Here is a 17528-nt window from a genome sequence, read left to right on the forward strand (position 1 = left end):
CAATCATTAGCTCAGTTAGTCATTTAGCTGTAGGTGTTATTTCGTAGTTTTTTCATTACGGAAATATTTGTCGCGTCCATTGTTTCGTCCTTGCTGGACGTAATTGCATATGAAATATTGCCTTCATTATGCCAATGTTTATTTGAGTGGGATCGAAATGCGACAAATTGTAATGTTTAGCTGATTTACTATGCTACTGAAGTAATACAATTACAATAAATAAATAAATATTTAATAAAATTATGTAGCTATTAAGCTATCAATCTTTGAATTATATGCCGATTAGTTTATACGGTTTACCTCATATGTATAATATTATTTTATTCGAAATTTTAAGTAATATGATATATTTATTAGCAAGAATGTAATAACATCAACATTCAACACAGATGCTTAAAAGCCAAAAACTTGATTAGAATATAAAATGGGTATGTAAATGAGTACGGAGGTGGTATTTCCTAAAGAGAACACATCAAGTTAAAGCCGACATGAGACATGATCAATTAAATAAAACGAATTCCTTTGCAAAAAAAATTAATTTAAAAAATATGGAGCTTTTCAATAAAAACATTATCTTTTGATCTCTATTATATTTTTAATGTCTTTAACATATTTTTATAATTTGATTTAACCTTTCTGCTATATTTGTATGAAATATTAATTAAAAAATTACAATCATATCGCCTGGAACCTCTAAATTAAAACACTTAAAATACTGTATCAAGGAGGAGGAAATCCGAATAAACTACAATATATAACAAAAACCGGCCAAGTGCGAGTCGGGCTCGCGCACAAAGGGTTCCGTAGCAGCAAATATAATAAATTACAGTTAAATCAACCTATCTCAAAAACTATAAGAGATACTTTGATCAAACCAAAAATCGTTGAAAGAGTTAATTAGCATGCATCACCTCTATTTTTTTTAGAATTTTATACCCCGTAGTTATAAAAATAGAGGGGGGGGGACATACTTTTTACGACTTTGAGAGCTGATATCTCAAAAACCGTTCACTTTAAGAAAAATGTTTTTTAGAAAACTTTATATCATTTTAAAAGACCTTTCCATTGATACCCCACACGGGTATGTACATCGAAAAAAAAAAATTCATCCCTCAGTTACATGTATGGGGGGCCCCACCCCCAATTCTTTTTTTTACTATTTAGTGTCATATTTTTGTAGCGGTTCATACAACACATATTCCCATCAAATTTCATCACTGTAGTACTTATAGTTTCCGAGTAAATCGGCTGTGACAGACGGACAGACGGACAGACGGACAGACGGACATGACGAAACTATAAGGGTTCCGTTTTTGCCATTTTGGCTACGGAACCCTAAAAAGACAGTGAAATGATTCACCATCGACTTTCCATGAAAGTAAAAACCATGAGTTATTCATTGCGTACTCTGTTGAAATATATGCTATACTTGTGTACTCCACATTCCTAGATCCGGTCAAAATAACTTATTATGAGGATCCTGTGATTTGCACTTTCCGTTCTTTGGTACCTAGTAGTTTTTACTTATCTATTACTAATGAGTGAAAATATTTAAAACTTTTACAAGAACTGAGAAGAAACTATATTAGACCGTTCATTTGTTTATATTATAGTTGTTAACTGTCTAGTAATCCTGCTAAGTAGTTATCAGTTTGTCTATTACCACAGATAAACTAAGAACTACTTAGTAGGCTTTAAATTTATTTTAGGAAAACTACGTTATGCCGGAATAAACTGATCTATATTATTTTATTTTCCATAACAAGCGAAGTCTTATTATGGGACCAGATTGTGTGTGAAAATTGTCCTGAATTATTAAGTTATTTATTTATTTAATTTTGTATTTATTCCTTGTATTTATCCCATATCATTAGATTTAATTTCTTTATATTGTATTTGACGAAAAACCATCGGGACTTGAGAATTATTATCGAAAACATAAACATTTATAAAACGGAATCCATTGTGCTAAATACAAGTATTTCAGTAACATACTTAAGATAACATTTTAACAACAAAACACATTATGATAATAACCAAGTATGTAATAAAACCCGAAAGTAGTGTTTAACATCTTGTTACTAAAACCTTGTTATTATTTGAAGCCAATAGCTCAGCGGTTAGTGACCTATGCGTCAGAGGGAGTGGGTTCAATCCCCATTATTTAAATTTTAAAATAATATTGTAGGTTGAAATTTATTTTATTTTTCTAGTGCCTTCTAGTTTCTATTTTAGTATGTATTTTGAAAAAAAGGAATACATACTAAATAATATATAAGTAGATACCAAGTACTTAATTTGGAAAAAATACGGTGGTATTTAAAATCTCAAAGTATAAAATATTATATTGTATTATGTATTTGAATTTGCATAACATTACCTTAACATTGATACATCTGTTATTTTGTATGTAAAGAGCTTTGTGTTTTGAATATTAATCAGTTTTTGAACTGTGAAGAGACAGTGAAAGTGTCACATCCTATTTTTACCCGACTACGTTGAAGACAGAAAGGTAATGTTTTTAGTTTAAATAATGTCGGGTTGTTTCTTCAAAATTATTTTTTACTAATGCCGGTGGTTCAATTTGCCCCATTTTATCTTCTCCTAATTGTATCATATTATAACAATAGTATACAAGGTTTCATTTAAATTCAATTTATTTATTTTTCTAGGTATGGCTATATTATACACAATATTCAATGAATAGTTATGATGATACTTAATTTACACATGCTTAATAGGTACTTAATTTTTTTCTATATCATATTCAACTTTCATTCTTGAGAATTATGTCTTAGAATATAATTCTCAAGAATGAAAAATAAATAATGATATAATTACAAGATCACCAATATGTATAAGTAATTCAATATCTATATATGTGGGTCATGTCCAATTCTTGAAATTTCCAAAACAAAAGGCGTGAGACGTGATCACATTATTAATGGATGTTTAAAAATATTTACATTTCTTTTAATAAAGATCAAAGAATTTTTATTCAGACGCAAGACCGATGCAGAGTACCGATAGTCAAAATTTTTAAGAAAAACTAAATCTTGAATATTAGTAAGAATAACACTTACTTATTTGGAAAGTTCGCTAGATTTTATATTTTTCCTTCTCAATATCCTTAAAATGGTTCGTATCGTAACGTCTTCTTGGCAATAGTTTATAAGAAATACTTACTAATACTTACTTACAGTGCGACACAAAAGAGATGAAAATAAATGAGGGCGCCACCGTCGCTCATATAGCAACACTGATACTGCGACGCAAGCGATCTTGATACTATAGAATAAAAATCTAAAAATCTGTATAATATAATCTAAAATAAATACCACGATTTAAACCGTTATAATTGTTTCATTGTAGCAATAGTGTAAATTTAAGACAAAAATACATTAGTATTTTAATTGACCTACCTAGGTCAAATTTTACTTAAATGTATTTGGAATTAGTTATTTTATAAAAATCGGTCAAGTGTTTAGACTGCAGAGGCGCACATAGAATCAAACATACAAACAAACAAGCATACATGCAGCTCAAACACATTACCCTCTTTCTGGGTCCGTCGGGTAGAAAAAAAACAAGGCGATTTGAAAACTAAATATTTTTATTTTTTTTTTGTAGATAAATTTTGTACATTAATATAATTCATCAAAATCTAAATATTCTACTCCTTCAAAGGACTGATCATCACTCTGTTTCGAAGTACCTCTCCTATGTTTGGCTGGCGTTGAAAATTTGCCTTCATTTCTACTCCCTTCCTCTACTATCCTGCGTACTGTGCTTTCAGAAACCCCTATAACAAACGAATTAAGATGAATAAAATCAAATAGTACATTTAACATATTGACGTGACAACGTCTTAAATTAGGTTGCGACTGGGAGTCACTTATGAAAAAGTGTAACGCTCGGTAACGTTACGATGAGTCACCGAACGAGAGAGAGGCCCGCCGAATGCCTTGCGTCTCTCTCCCACTCAACTATGATCGAGAAAAAGACGTTGTCACGTAAAATCTTCGCCCGTAAAACCGACTTTACAGGCAACCATTTTTTTTTTATAGTAGCTTAAAACTAAAACTTCCTTTATTTTATTATTTTTTTTTTAATGTAGGAGGCCAGCGTCCCTGCGCTACACTAGTAAGTAGTTAGTAAGCTAAATCTAAAATATGATTTTTTTTCTTATGGTTTGATTGATTAATAGATAGCTGTATGAAAACAATTATCACTATACTATGTAGTAAAATCTAAACTAGGTACTTTATTTGAGGCTGGTTGGATTGGATATAACTTCTTGACTCAAATTGTGCTGGTCGCACTATAAAAACAAGTTTTTGTTTACATACAAATAACCTCAAATTAAATTGCGAAAACGTAATAATCGCCATACATACATACATTAAACACTCGTCACTAATGGAATATTCTATTTTACGTAGTACTGAACAAAAATAAATGGAATCTCACCGGTATATTCTGCTGTACGTTTGTAAACGTTTTCCAAATCAGTCAATAACTTTCCAGCTTGAAATTCGGACAAACACCGAATAAAAACTTTATACACGACATCACGGACACCGCTACGTTTAACCTTTTTCATGATGTCTCCTTTTTTATTTAAATTTCTTGTTCTAAATAACAATTTTATCTCAATAATTCTCCACTTCATGAAAAAAACAACAAATTTTTATTCAACTTGACAGCTACATTGGCAATTCAGGGTTGCCAGGTAATGAAAAACGAATTAGTTCCAAAATAATTAATTTCATCTCTTTTATGTCGTACTATACTTCAACGGCGCAACGACCTAAAGAGTATCTTGGCCTCCTAATAGAAGGCACATTTTCCAACATACTTTCAACAACGATTAATGAAAAAAAGTTACGAGTTCCCTGGTTTTAAATAACGATAATTTCGAACTAAATGTTTACAATAGAGCATTTGCTTTGAAATTAAACTTATGTGGATAGAATTAATTTATAAAAGTACTTACATAAAACCATTTCATTCCGTTTTTACATTTCGTGACTTACAATAAATACTATAAATCATAATTTAACTGCGCCTTGCGTATTCCCACTTACAAAATTAAAAAGATCGTAAAATTCATCATTTAATAACTGTATTCTCGACTCTTGAGTTGAAAACTTAATGACAATTTAATGTGTGCTCCCGACGGCGCGCAAAACTGGGTTCAAATTATTTGTTTTAAAGTCACTGTCCTTATGTGTTGTTACATATCTTATTCCCTTGTTGCATATGGAGCAAAGGCAAGCATATTAGTATAACCACAAGTAACTATAACTGAGATATTTCATGGACAAGTAGGTGAGCTTTCCATGTCCGCAGGCCCAGGTTAACAGCGAAAGCGAAAATAATTAGATACATTTCTTTTACAAATTATATGAATATTGGTTTTTAAGGTTAATACCTTACCTTTTTGTATAAAGTGTATTTACCTCTGAGAGGCATGCACATAATAGGTTAAAACGTAACTTATATGTCTCGCATAATCTTTGATAAAACGACCCTGCTTACACTCGGTTCAAGGTCCAAGAAAAGTGACCTCACTCGCGGGGACCCGAAATTTATTAAAATTGCACTTGAAGATTTATTGGGATCCCTTTTTATGGATTCGTTAGCTGTATCTTTATTCTTTACTGTTAAGTCAAACAATTATATGTTGCTTGGTTTGCGTGTTTCTTTTCAATTATTGCATGAGTTTTTATTATTTAAAAATTTAAAAATTATTACTTTTGTTTTGCTTTGTTAGAAGTGAAATGAAAACAAGTTATTGTTTGGTCTAATTGTTAATTTTTGCGCTGTTGTTTATTCTTTTACGTATAGTTTACTACCTACCTAGATAGTTAATTTTTCAATAGTTTTTTTGTATCCATTTTATCTGTACTAGATTAGTCATTAGATAAAATGATACAACTTATTGTTAAACAAGCTTTTAGTTGAATGAAATGTTGAATACAACTTTATTATGCTAGGTCCACACGTCCACTGTAGGCACCTACCTAAAATACTTATCAAGCTTACAATCAAGTTGTAATTAAGCCTATCTAAATCCAACGAATGCTTAATTTCTGTCAAAATAAATCTATTCCTCGTCACGACCTGTTGAATGTTTAAAAGCGTATAATCTTTATCAGTCCACATTAGTGGCGCCATTTTTCACGGCACCATTAGTGTGACGTGTTGACAGATTGTCCGCCATTAGCTGACGTCACACTGATGTCATTTTGATTTTTTTGCTACAGATATACAAATTTGGGGAGATTAGTAAAGTTTCTTGGACATTTTTAGTTCAAAATACATAAAAGAGTTACAATTATCAGCTTCTATCCTTTACCTAGTTTATAATTAGTATTAAACACAGAACAACTATTATTTAATACTTTAAAATATTGAGGAAAGCACGAATGCTGTCTTTAAATTATAATCAACTAGCGGTCCGCCCCGGCTTCGCCCGTGGAACATATTTACGTTTTCTCTACATAAAAAGTAAAAACCATCCTCGTACTTCAAGGAATATAATAAAAAAAGAATTATCGAAATCGGTTCAGCCGTTCTCGAGTTATGCGCTTACCAACACATTTTGCGATTCATTTTTATATATAAGAAGAAGATAACTATAGGTAATAGGACGTTTTGCAGCTCGAATGCTGCTTGATATACCTACTTATATACACATATAGCTAGATAGCCAAATGATAAATCAGCCGTTTCATTAATAGTCTAAGCTCTTGTTAAAACCTAAAATTATCTCAAATGGCAAACCATTCGCGATATGAGGCTTGCATAATCATATGTAGCACATACCTAACTTAACATTTACACACATCGTGATCTTAAATAAGCCACGATCACAGACCATATGGACGATTTACAAAATCCTTGTCTTCATTACCAACAATGATCGAAACGAGTAAAACACGGCTATATAAGGGCACGTCCACACGAACCGGGACAAGGGCGGCGGGGTGCGTATATGGACCGGCCTTATGCGACTTGAGAATAAAATTCAATCGAAAAAGTTAAATTATTTCGCAGTGCGCAATTGTTAATTGGGTTAGGGCATAAATTCTTTTTATTTTAATCAAAAATCGATCGATCGTAGAAGCTTTTGAATCATTTTGAGGTCAAAACAGGCTCCATTTAAAAGTCTGTACCACTTTCATCATTTTCTGTATACTTTGTGATGAAACAACATCATATTATATGCTTGTTTTCTCCAGTATTAACAGACTAACAAACACACAAAATAACTTATAAATTATAAAATATTAGACTAAACATACCTAAATAATAATTTAGGCATGATTCTGTTATCTGTTCTATGACAGCAATACGTATATTTTACTTACTATGTAGTACATGTGTAATGTACCTTATAATAAAAATCAGGCAATCAATAAAAGACATAATTGCATCTTTAACTTTGTCTTCCATAAAATTAAAGTTATATTGATACCAGTCCATTATAATTCCCGTCGTGATTGCATATAAATGTTTATTAATCGTTGTCATACACAATCGCTTGAAGGTAAAATTAATTCATTGTGTCGTGTCGGACCCGTCGCGTTTTAATGACCTATTTAATTGTTATTTGTAACAATGAAAAGTTTAAATCATTTAAATGTTTGGGTTTTGAGGTTTTAAATTTTGAACATAATATTTTAAAAATCTCCATGATAAACGATAATTTATGGAGATCTTGAAATATTGTAGATTCGTAAAATAAAATAACATTGGGGTTTGCCGTTTGGCCCTTCTTGTCTTTTATGATCTTTTTTAATGTTTATTTTTTATTTATATTACGAGTTTACATTTTATATGTATCAAAATAAAGTAAAAAATGACCTGCATTAGCTTATTTGCTTGTATATTTGTGCAGGCGTTTAGATCTTAGTTTTATCGACGCAACTTTTTCGATATCAAATATATTCTTTTAAGACTATAATTGAAAATATATCGTATTTAATATGTATGTCTGTTTGTTACAGAATGTCTGACGGAGACGTGTCGTTGATCAGGGACGAGGACGTGTTACGTCGTATGGTATGAGAGCCACTTGTTTTTAAAAATTTATACATTTTACATTCATAAATTATTCGTTCATCAGAATTTTAGATGTCTGTTTAAAAAATTACAGCAATAAATATTCACTGCTAATATTAAGACGTGATCCTATTATAACGTTATTTATTTTAAATGTGTGCTGATTTTTTAAACTTTTTTTTCTCTCAATAACTGATTTCATATTTAAGCATAATTTCAGTTTACAGCTACCGTGGCACGAATTAAAATATCATTATAAATTATCACCAATGGTTTGTCTGTAAAATATTATTAGTTTAAGTCTAATTAAACTACGTGATAATTAAATTTACCTTATACCTATGTTCTAAATAATTGTGAAAATACTAACGTGTGGTGGGCAACCCTAATATATGATAATGACCTCTAATTAATTATTTAATTTACAATTTAGAATACATGTGTTTAATTGCTAGGATTAAAAACAGCAAAATCTTCAGCCACGAAAGTTAAAAATACATTACCTAAGTTTGGTCATGAAATGATAAAATAGAAAATAGCAATGGCATTTAATTAAGTTTTTGCTTTACAGTGGCAACAGACCGAAGATTTCTCTCGCAAGAAAGAGATTCGGGCGCACATGTACCGCCTTCGAGAGGAGAGGCTCCGAAACCTCTATTCGCCTGAACCGACTGCTGATGGCAAAGGTATAATTAGATATAGATATAGATATAGATTATCTAGTATACTAGGTCCTATATTGTGGTCAAAGTATGGGGGTGATCTCCTGCATCAGTATTTCGCTATACCTAATTTTGGTTCGTGAAATTGACGGAAGATTTATTTCATATGAAAAATTAGGAATTATGAATTATAATTATTATCTATCATAAGTCATGCAAACAATTAGATTGCCAGGCTACGGATTCAATATAAGGATAAATTAGGATATACATTGAAACTATTACAGTGCAAATATCTCAAAGTTGAATTTAAATAGAGTTAAATTGATCATATTTTTAACTTATTTTGAGTATGGTTTAGTTGATACACGATTCTGTGTTCGCAAGTGGCTAGAAAATAATTATTTATTAAATTTACTCGGCTTAAATAATAACAAAATTACAAAATCTAAGGTAGGAACGTAGTACCTAAAATATTGTTAAATTAAAAAAAATGAAACACCAAAAGTAATTTAGTATCCTTAAAATACAATCAATCTGAATTGATTATCTAGAATATAATAATGATGATTAAGGCAGACCCTGTGCGGTTATTCTACATAACATGCATTTCGCAGAAACAATTTCTGCTGTCTCGTTGTCTGCGTGATTGATCGTTAACTTATGTTGACATGCGTGAAGTGCTAACTTGTTGGCGAGTTTAGTTTTATAAGTTTGATTTGAATATGCTAAAGCTTTTAAAATGGATTTTTTTTATTGTATGTACGCCTTGTGTCTTGATATGTAGGAATGTGAGGTTGATGTGTAGGTGGTAGTCTTTATTATCGTTCCATTGATTAAACCTTTTCATCAATAAATACAAAGTATTGTCTTTTTTGTACTACGTTTTAGACAGAGTATGAAGAAAAGATATCCACGCATTCGAATTCCATCAAATCATCTTAGTTGAATGTCATATTGGTATGATGCAAAAACTACTTCTTGAAATACAAAATACAAAAATTTGTGTAAAATTCGACTAAGAAAATGTCAAGTACATTTACATGTATCAAATTATGGAATTAGTGTTTTATTGCGCCATTTCAACAGGTTGTGAGTTCACGTCGACCCAGGGCCACGTGAAATCGTTCGCCGACCAAAGCTTCCAGTCGATGAAGAGCAAGGAAGTGCGTGACGCGGGCTCCCCGCCCAAGGAGTTCACATATCGCGGCCAAGGTGCCTACGCCCCCCTGAACTCAACTTAACAGCACTAACACTCATTAACCAGTAACCAAACACCACAACCAATACCCTCACTATAACTGCCTTTTCACGTTTCCAGATCTCAAAGACCTGTCGAACGCCGGGTGGAACGTAGAATCCGAGAACAGAACGACCGACGATGGCCACACGCACGTCAAATCGGTCCGCGCTGACATCCAAGGCCGCTATGACGTTGATGGCGGAAAAGGGCAATTCTCCGCAGCAGACCATCACAAACAAGCGGTCACTGAGTACGACGATGGCAACACGAGCCTCAAACGAAACGAAGACTACTCAAATACAGCAGCCCATGAGCAAGTTGTGCGCAAAACTGACGATGGCACACATTTCTCGTCAACGACCAGCTCGTCCACGTCTTCATCCAAGTTTCAACAGGTTTCATCGAAACATGAAACAGTGCCATATATTACCGACGACAACTATGACCTAGCATCTCAAAAATCCTATGACACTAACAGAAACGAAGAAATGACATCTAATAGAATAACAAAAACAAATAACTACGAACAAAATTTAAGAAATGATTACGAACAAGGGGAACTCGTCTCCCGGAAAATTGACTATCCAGATGACAATACAAAGGTTATTGTTGAAACAAGGTGCCTTCCCGATGGCACTAGGGTCACTAGCACCCGTCGTGAGTTTCGCGCTCCGAGTGTTCAGACTAGTCGATCTGAACATTATTCGCAGCAAGTAAGAAATGAAAGCAAATCATCATCCTTCACTTCATCTAAAAAAAAATCTCATTCAAATGAATCTACATCAAAAATACTTCGTGATTCAATTGAAGATAATGTTCACAATATAGTTGATTCTCAAAGAGTCAAAGATGATTTTGACTTCAGAAAAGAACACATAAATCAATACAATGATGACACACAGCAACAAAAAATATATAAATTCAATAACAATGAGAGGGATCAACGTGAATACACAACCACTAATGATGACCAAAACATACGTCGTCAAGATATCAGAGAGACTCGTTATTACAAAGACACGGACGATCGCAATCAAACTGTAGAACGAAATGTCGATGAAATAAACAAAAATAATGAACGTATTATTAATGAGAGGAACGTCCATCAAGAGAGATCGTCGTCATACGATAATCAAAATATTCGTCAACATCATGTAAAGGAAACTCGTTCCTACAATGATAATGAGGAGCACATTCTTCACGTTACAAAAGATAGGGATGTACCGGATCGCGTAAAACCTAATGAACCATTGTCAAATGAACGACACCACCGCGAGGTTTTGACGTCCCGTGATGATAAAAATTTTAACAATCAAGATACAACTAAGGAGACTAGATATAATAAAGATACTGAAGAAAGAATCCACACCATATCGAAAGAAAAAGATGTAAGAGAACATGTTGAGAAAAGAACGAATGATCAGTATCAGACGACGTATCAATCTGACTACGTGCAAAGAAAAATAAGTAACGAATGGAGCCCTTCACATCAAGCGTGGGCCAGCTCACTTCGTTCTGATTCCCCGTCACGACCAACAACAAGAGCTTCTTCTCCGGGAAATAAAACTTTTAGATCTAGCAACTCTTCTCTTAGAAGTAGCGTGAGTCCTGACAAAAACTACAGAAAAACTCCAAGCCGTGGTGGAAGTCCTAATAAAATTGATCGTTTTTCACCATCTCGTACTGTGTCTGATAAATATTCCAGTACACAATCGTCGTCATACTCTATTCATGAAACAAAGACTAACAAATATTCTAGTGTCGATAAAACGGCTCCAAAATCCAATTCACCAACTAGATATAGTCCTGAAAAAAAACCACAAGATGGAACCCGAAAGAGACCGAGTGTCAGTCCGGAAAAACAAACAAACGTGCCATCATCCAGACCTCGTTATAGTCCACAAAGACAAAGTCCTGCAAGGTCATCCCCTAGCCCTGACAGAAAATTTAAAAATTACCCGACAGATAGGACTTCGCCAATGCGTCAAACACCAGAAACTAATGAATTTTATTCAATTCATGAAAATACGGACAAAAATAAAATATCGACGCAAAATAAAGTGACAGAAATAGGAACTAATACTACAAAAACGACTTCTCTTACTGACGATAGCATTGACACAAGCACCATCACAAATAAGTCACAGTCTAAGCCATCAGAAAGCCCCGAAAGGCAACCAGGATATATGAAACATACTGCATCTAGTACACCTAAAACAGATCGTTCGCCATCACCAACGAAACCACATGATTCTAGCAGAAAATCTCCCACTAAACATGTATACCCTGCGAGCCCTGAACCCAATTACACCGATACTAAACTTCATAAAGTTAAGGATGAGCATCAACAATTTATTAACGAAGAACGCAAGTCATACACAAAATATGATGAAGACGTAACTACTACTTTAACATCGCAGAGGCAAAGCCCACAAAAGGAACGGCCACCACAAGAACCTCAGCCTCGCCAAGATTCACCAACGCGTACGTCAGTAAGTCCGGACAGAAATTTGTCACCATCAAGGAAAATTCCGAATACAGATGAAGTATCGCCACTTACAAGAGATTCACCAAAAAATATTAATGATCATCCCGGGCTTATTGATAGAAAAAGCCCTGAAAAAACTACCAATGTGGATAAAGATACATTAAAATCACAAAGGCGAAGCCCACAAAAGGAACAGCTGCAGCAAGAAACTCAGCCTCGCAAAGATTCGCCAACACGTATGTCAGTAAGTCCCGATAGAAATGTATCTCCTTCAAGAAAGCTTCCAAACACACGTGAAGAATCACCGTCACCTAGAAATCTTATTAAATACCCTATGGGAATTGACAGGAAAAGTCCTGAAAAAGCTCCCACCGCAGATAAGGATGCACAAAATAAACCTAAAAATGATTCTACAAAAAGCTATAGACAGCCTTCCAGAGAAGCTTCACCTGTAAAGAGGAATATGAGCCCCGACAAAGATTATAAGTTACCAAATGAAAAATCTTCAGTACCTTTCACAAAAGATGTTTCGCCTACACGCAAATCGCCAAGTCCTACCAAAGAGGTTACAAATAATCTCTCGCCAAAACGTAAATCTCCTACAAAGGATAGTTTAAAGGGAGATGTATCTACAACTACAGAAACAGCATCTATAACAAAATCATCAACTATTACTGAAAATATTGAAGATATCAAAATGGATATCACTCGCAAAATACAAGATACTGATATTACAAATAAGCTATCAGACGTAGATACACATAGTACGAAATCAATTAAATCGACATTGGTTAAGGATACTCCAACAACATTACCTTCGAGAGCTTCACCTCGCAGAAGTGTTTCTCCCACTAAACCCGTTACTAAAGATACAAAATATAATCAAACCACGGAATTTATTTCAATGGAAAAAACAAACGAAGAAGCACACAAAAGAACCACCACTGATCGCTCCAGAAAACTAGTAACGCCGTCAACGAGTCCTACGAGAAAACCAAAATCCGATGAGACTGCACCCTCCACTGGCCAAAGCACTCCAACTACAACAGCGAGTGGGTTTGTTTATTTCAGCTCTCCTCAAGATGAAAAACCACAAGTTACTGATCTCGATGATAAGGAGCCGATTTACACTAATGTGCCAAATAAACAACCTGTTGATGATTTACAACAGAAAGAACCATTGCGTAGATCACCATCTCCAACAAAAATTCCTTGCAGATCTCCTTCTCCTGAAAAGGTTACCACAAAGGAAAGTCTTCCTAGAAAGAGTTCATTGAAAAAACCTTCAATTGATAATACTCCATCAGAAAAACCTCCAACTAGTTTCCTTATTTCACCTACTGATTAAGATAAAGATGTTACAAAAGAAAAGCCAAATAAGAAAGACACACCTATAAAAGCTAAACCACCATTAGAAAGACGGGAAACATATGAAGAAAGATGCAGAAAAATTTTAGGAATGACCGATGAGGATACCACAATTGAAAATAAAAATGAAACTTTCTTCACAAAAAAATCGACAGACACTTCACCCAGTATTTCTCCTTGTGAGAGTCCCATACAATTTGATGACAAGCATTTCAGCAAAGATACGTATGAAGTGGTCGATGTAGTTGATATATCTGAAGAAAAGATAAAGACAAGTACCCAAAAATCAACGCGTAAACCACATGATACACTTCCTTCTAGTGTCGTACATGTTACAAAAACAACTGATGATCGTACAGTCAAGGAAAGGGACATTGAAACATTTTCAGATATCTCAGAAACCAAAAAACCTTCCTTGGATAAAGATAATTCACCTGAAAGAAAGCTTAAGAATAAGTCAAATGATATTCCTACTATGCCTAAAGCAGAACATAAAGATAAGGACACTCGTAGTCCTTCCAAGTCTCCACAAAGGAAGCCTTCAAGAACCAGCCCGGAACGTTATTCATTAATAGATTCTCGAAAATCTCCTGAAAAAAATAATGCTTATTTACCATCCAAACCCGATCAAGTTAATAACAATATCACTGTCACTGATAAAGTGATTAAATATGAAACAACAGATATTCAGCAAAATAAGGAAACTCGCGATACTACCGAGGTTCGCAAAAAAACAGAGATTAGTTCTGACTTCATTCTTTCCGAGAGAGAACAACAAATACTTGACAGAGTGCAATCATCGCTGAGAAAATTATCACCTGACCGCAAACAAACTCAACCTGGCCGAGAAAAAAGTCCTGAAAAGCACACTATTAAAACTGAAGCTACAGATATTGTCACGATTTCCAAAGAGACAATTGAAGAGTGCTTAGATGCTGTCGATAAAAGTACAAAAACTATTTTGGAAGAAAAAACAACGTTAAAAAAGAGCCCAATAAATGACAAGCCAGTAACTAAAACACAAATTCCAAGCAAACCTTCATCAAGAAATGTTTCTCCTAACAAAAAATCACCCAACTCACCGACTTTATCCAAAGGTATTCCTGAAACTGGAAAGATAAGAAGTTCTTCTCCAAAGAAACCTATGTCACCCATTGAGAAAAAACCAGGTTCCCCAGTAGAGAGACCACAGTCGCCGCAAGTTCCTAAAAGCACAGGAAAGAAAGAACCGGTTTCTCCTCATTATCAGAAACCTTCATCAACATCAACATTGAAGAATGAAAAAACGAACGTGACCGATATTAAAAAGACTACCATTTTGAAACAACACAGTACATCCAAGATTTCACAACCCAAAGTCAATGTCACTAAAGTTTCACCTAACAGTAAACCTACAGAAATGGAGCCCAAGAAAACATATCCGCTGAAGGGAAGAAATGTCGATACAAAAGTTACACGCACAACAAGTGATATTACGATTAAGTCTCCAGTACAGAAAAAGATTTCACCACAACGAATGAAATCTAAACCGGAGATACAAGTCACTAATGCCTCTTCGAATAGAACCACAAAACAGTCAAATATTAAACAACACAAGTCGTCCGTCAAAGAATCAACAACGAAGTTACCCGTAAGCAAACCTAAATCGGCAATTGATATAAACACATCTACAGATGACGATGATATTATTATTGATGTTCAGCAAGCTAAATCATCACGAGAAAATTCTCCGGACCGCATTTGTCCAACGCCTGTTGGTTTTTCTGAAGATGTGGGAACGCCACGTTTCCCAGACGAAGTCAATGAGCCAGATGATGAATTCAATAAACGTAAGCATCATATTATTCATGAAACTGAATCAATAGTAGATGATATAGTAGAAATATGTGAAGATGACGAGCTGTTTGTAAAACGAACAGAGACTGACTATGAAGATAGAAGAGATGATAGTTTGTTGAGTGTAAATGATAAAGTATCGAAATTCACGAAAAAAATTGAGACTGTTAAACCGAAAGACTCAACTACTCTTTTCAAAGAAACTGAAATAAGAAAACATTCTGACTTCAATGACGAAAACTTGAAATCAGATGAGTGTCTGCTATCTGTCTCAGAAAAAGTCAATAAATTTGCCAAGGGGCCTGTAGGACCAAAAGATAAAAGTCCGTCTCGTAATATTGTCGAGGAATATGATAGAGATACAATTTATCAAGATGATTATACTAAATTGAGTGTAAATGACAAAGCCCATCTTTTTATTGAAACTGCTGAAAATATAAAAACTACTAAACCGAAGTCTGTCGTGCAAAAACCAGAAAGACCGGATTTCAGCGACGTTGATGAATCACTAAAAAGCGATGAATGTTTGCTTAGTGTTTCTGATAAGGTCAACAAGTTTGTAAAAACCGCTGAACAAGTATTATCAGACGCGTACATAATTGAAGAAAAAGATAGAAAGATAAAGGAACAACATGACAAAATAATGAAGCAGATTGTAGAAAATGTGGATGATATCATTAAAACAGATGTGAAAAAATCTACTGTTTCAAAAGAAGAAGAAATTGTTACCGATTATAAAGACACACATAAAGATGATGCACCTACAGAAGAAAAACCAGTGATACCTAAAACAAAAAGTACAGGAAAAGTTCCCGAAAAAGCGCCATCTGTTAAAATTACCACTTTAAGAAGCAGTGAGGCTGTGAAAAAAGCAAAGGCAATGTTTGAAAATATTGCAACAACCACCAATAAAACAAAAGAGACCGTTCAAACTAAGACCACGAAGTTGACTGATATTGGAGTAGCTAAAAAAGTCAGTAAGCCAACACCTGAAACAACCCAACCTGGCAAGCCTAACTCGAACATAAAGCATGTTCCTCTTAAAGATAAGCAACCAACTATTCAACACACTGACTACGATAGTGAAATAAATGAAGAACAAGATACTACACGGCCAAGGGAACGATCTCCTGAAACTAAATCAAAGGCACCAATTCACAGAGATGCTTCACCTTCAACAACGTTGAAATCCACTTTAGTGAGGGAAAAATCGCCTGCGGGTAGGACGATGTCTCCAATCACAAGAGAGAAATCGCCTGCGAGTAGGACAATGCCTACAATCACAAGAGATAAATCACCTGCAGGTAAGACAATGCCTCCCACCACAAGAGAGAAATCGCCGATGCATAGGACATTGACCCCAACGACTCGCGATAAATCACCAGCTTCTGGAAGAAGATCTCCCATTAGCAGAACGAAGTCACCACTGGCGAGAGAAGAATCTCCAATTGGCAGGCCAAAATCACCTGTACCGCATGCACCTACAACAGCAAAGAAGGTTCTCTCTCGTTTCCCAGCAGTTGAATCTAATTCACCAAAACAGACGTATCCAGAGGAAAAAACTGACAAACCTTCAGACAAGGTACCTGGATACCAACGTCCAACCAAAACAAGTCAATTGAAAGAAGAGAAGTCTGTAGAAGAGATTGAAGTTAGCAGCAGGCGTGGAAGCGGGAAGTTTGGAGTGGAGCTGCGCAGGACCAGCGCTGATCGGTCGTCTGTAAGCAGCGAGCGGCGGCGTAGTAGCGATCATCATCAGCCATGCATTGAAGATATCTTCGACCTGGACCTCCTGGAACAAATGGTAACATGATTTTAATTTATTACATTGATTTAAAAATGTATCGAAAGAATAAAGAGA

At 34.5% G+C, this 17528-nt stretch overlaps 2 protein-coding genes across 2 annotated transcripts in view; one reads left to right on the forward strand and one right to left on the reverse strand.

Moving 5' to 3' along the window:
* The window catches only part of Usp30 (ubiquitin specific protease 30), a 109519-nt gene that overhangs the window by 37216 nt on the left and 54775 nt on the right, over positions 1-17528 (reverse strand). The gene's annotated exons all lie outside the window — the stretch shown is intronic.
* Positions 1-17528, forward strand: part of LOC149483690 (uncharacterized) — a 70847-nt gene that overhangs the window by 20345 nt on the left and 32974 nt on the right. The window contains 4 exon segments of the mRNA XM_089702839.1: positions 8016-8070; positions 8642-8756; positions 9822-9947; positions 10054-17471. Coding sequence (XP_089558965.1) covers positions 8017-8070; positions 8642-8756; positions 9822-9947; positions 10054-17471 — 7713 coding nt within the window. The 5' untranslated portion in view covers position 8016.

The sequence above is a fragment of the Colias philodice genome, chromosome 13, assembly GCF_061535455.1.
Source record: "Colias philodice isolate Cphi_HAF_F1 chromosome 13, ilColPhil1 Martin Lab GWU primary, whole genome shotgun sequence".
Taxonomy (NCBI): Eukaryota; Metazoa; Arthropoda; class Insecta; order Lepidoptera; family Pieridae; genus Colias; species Colias philodice.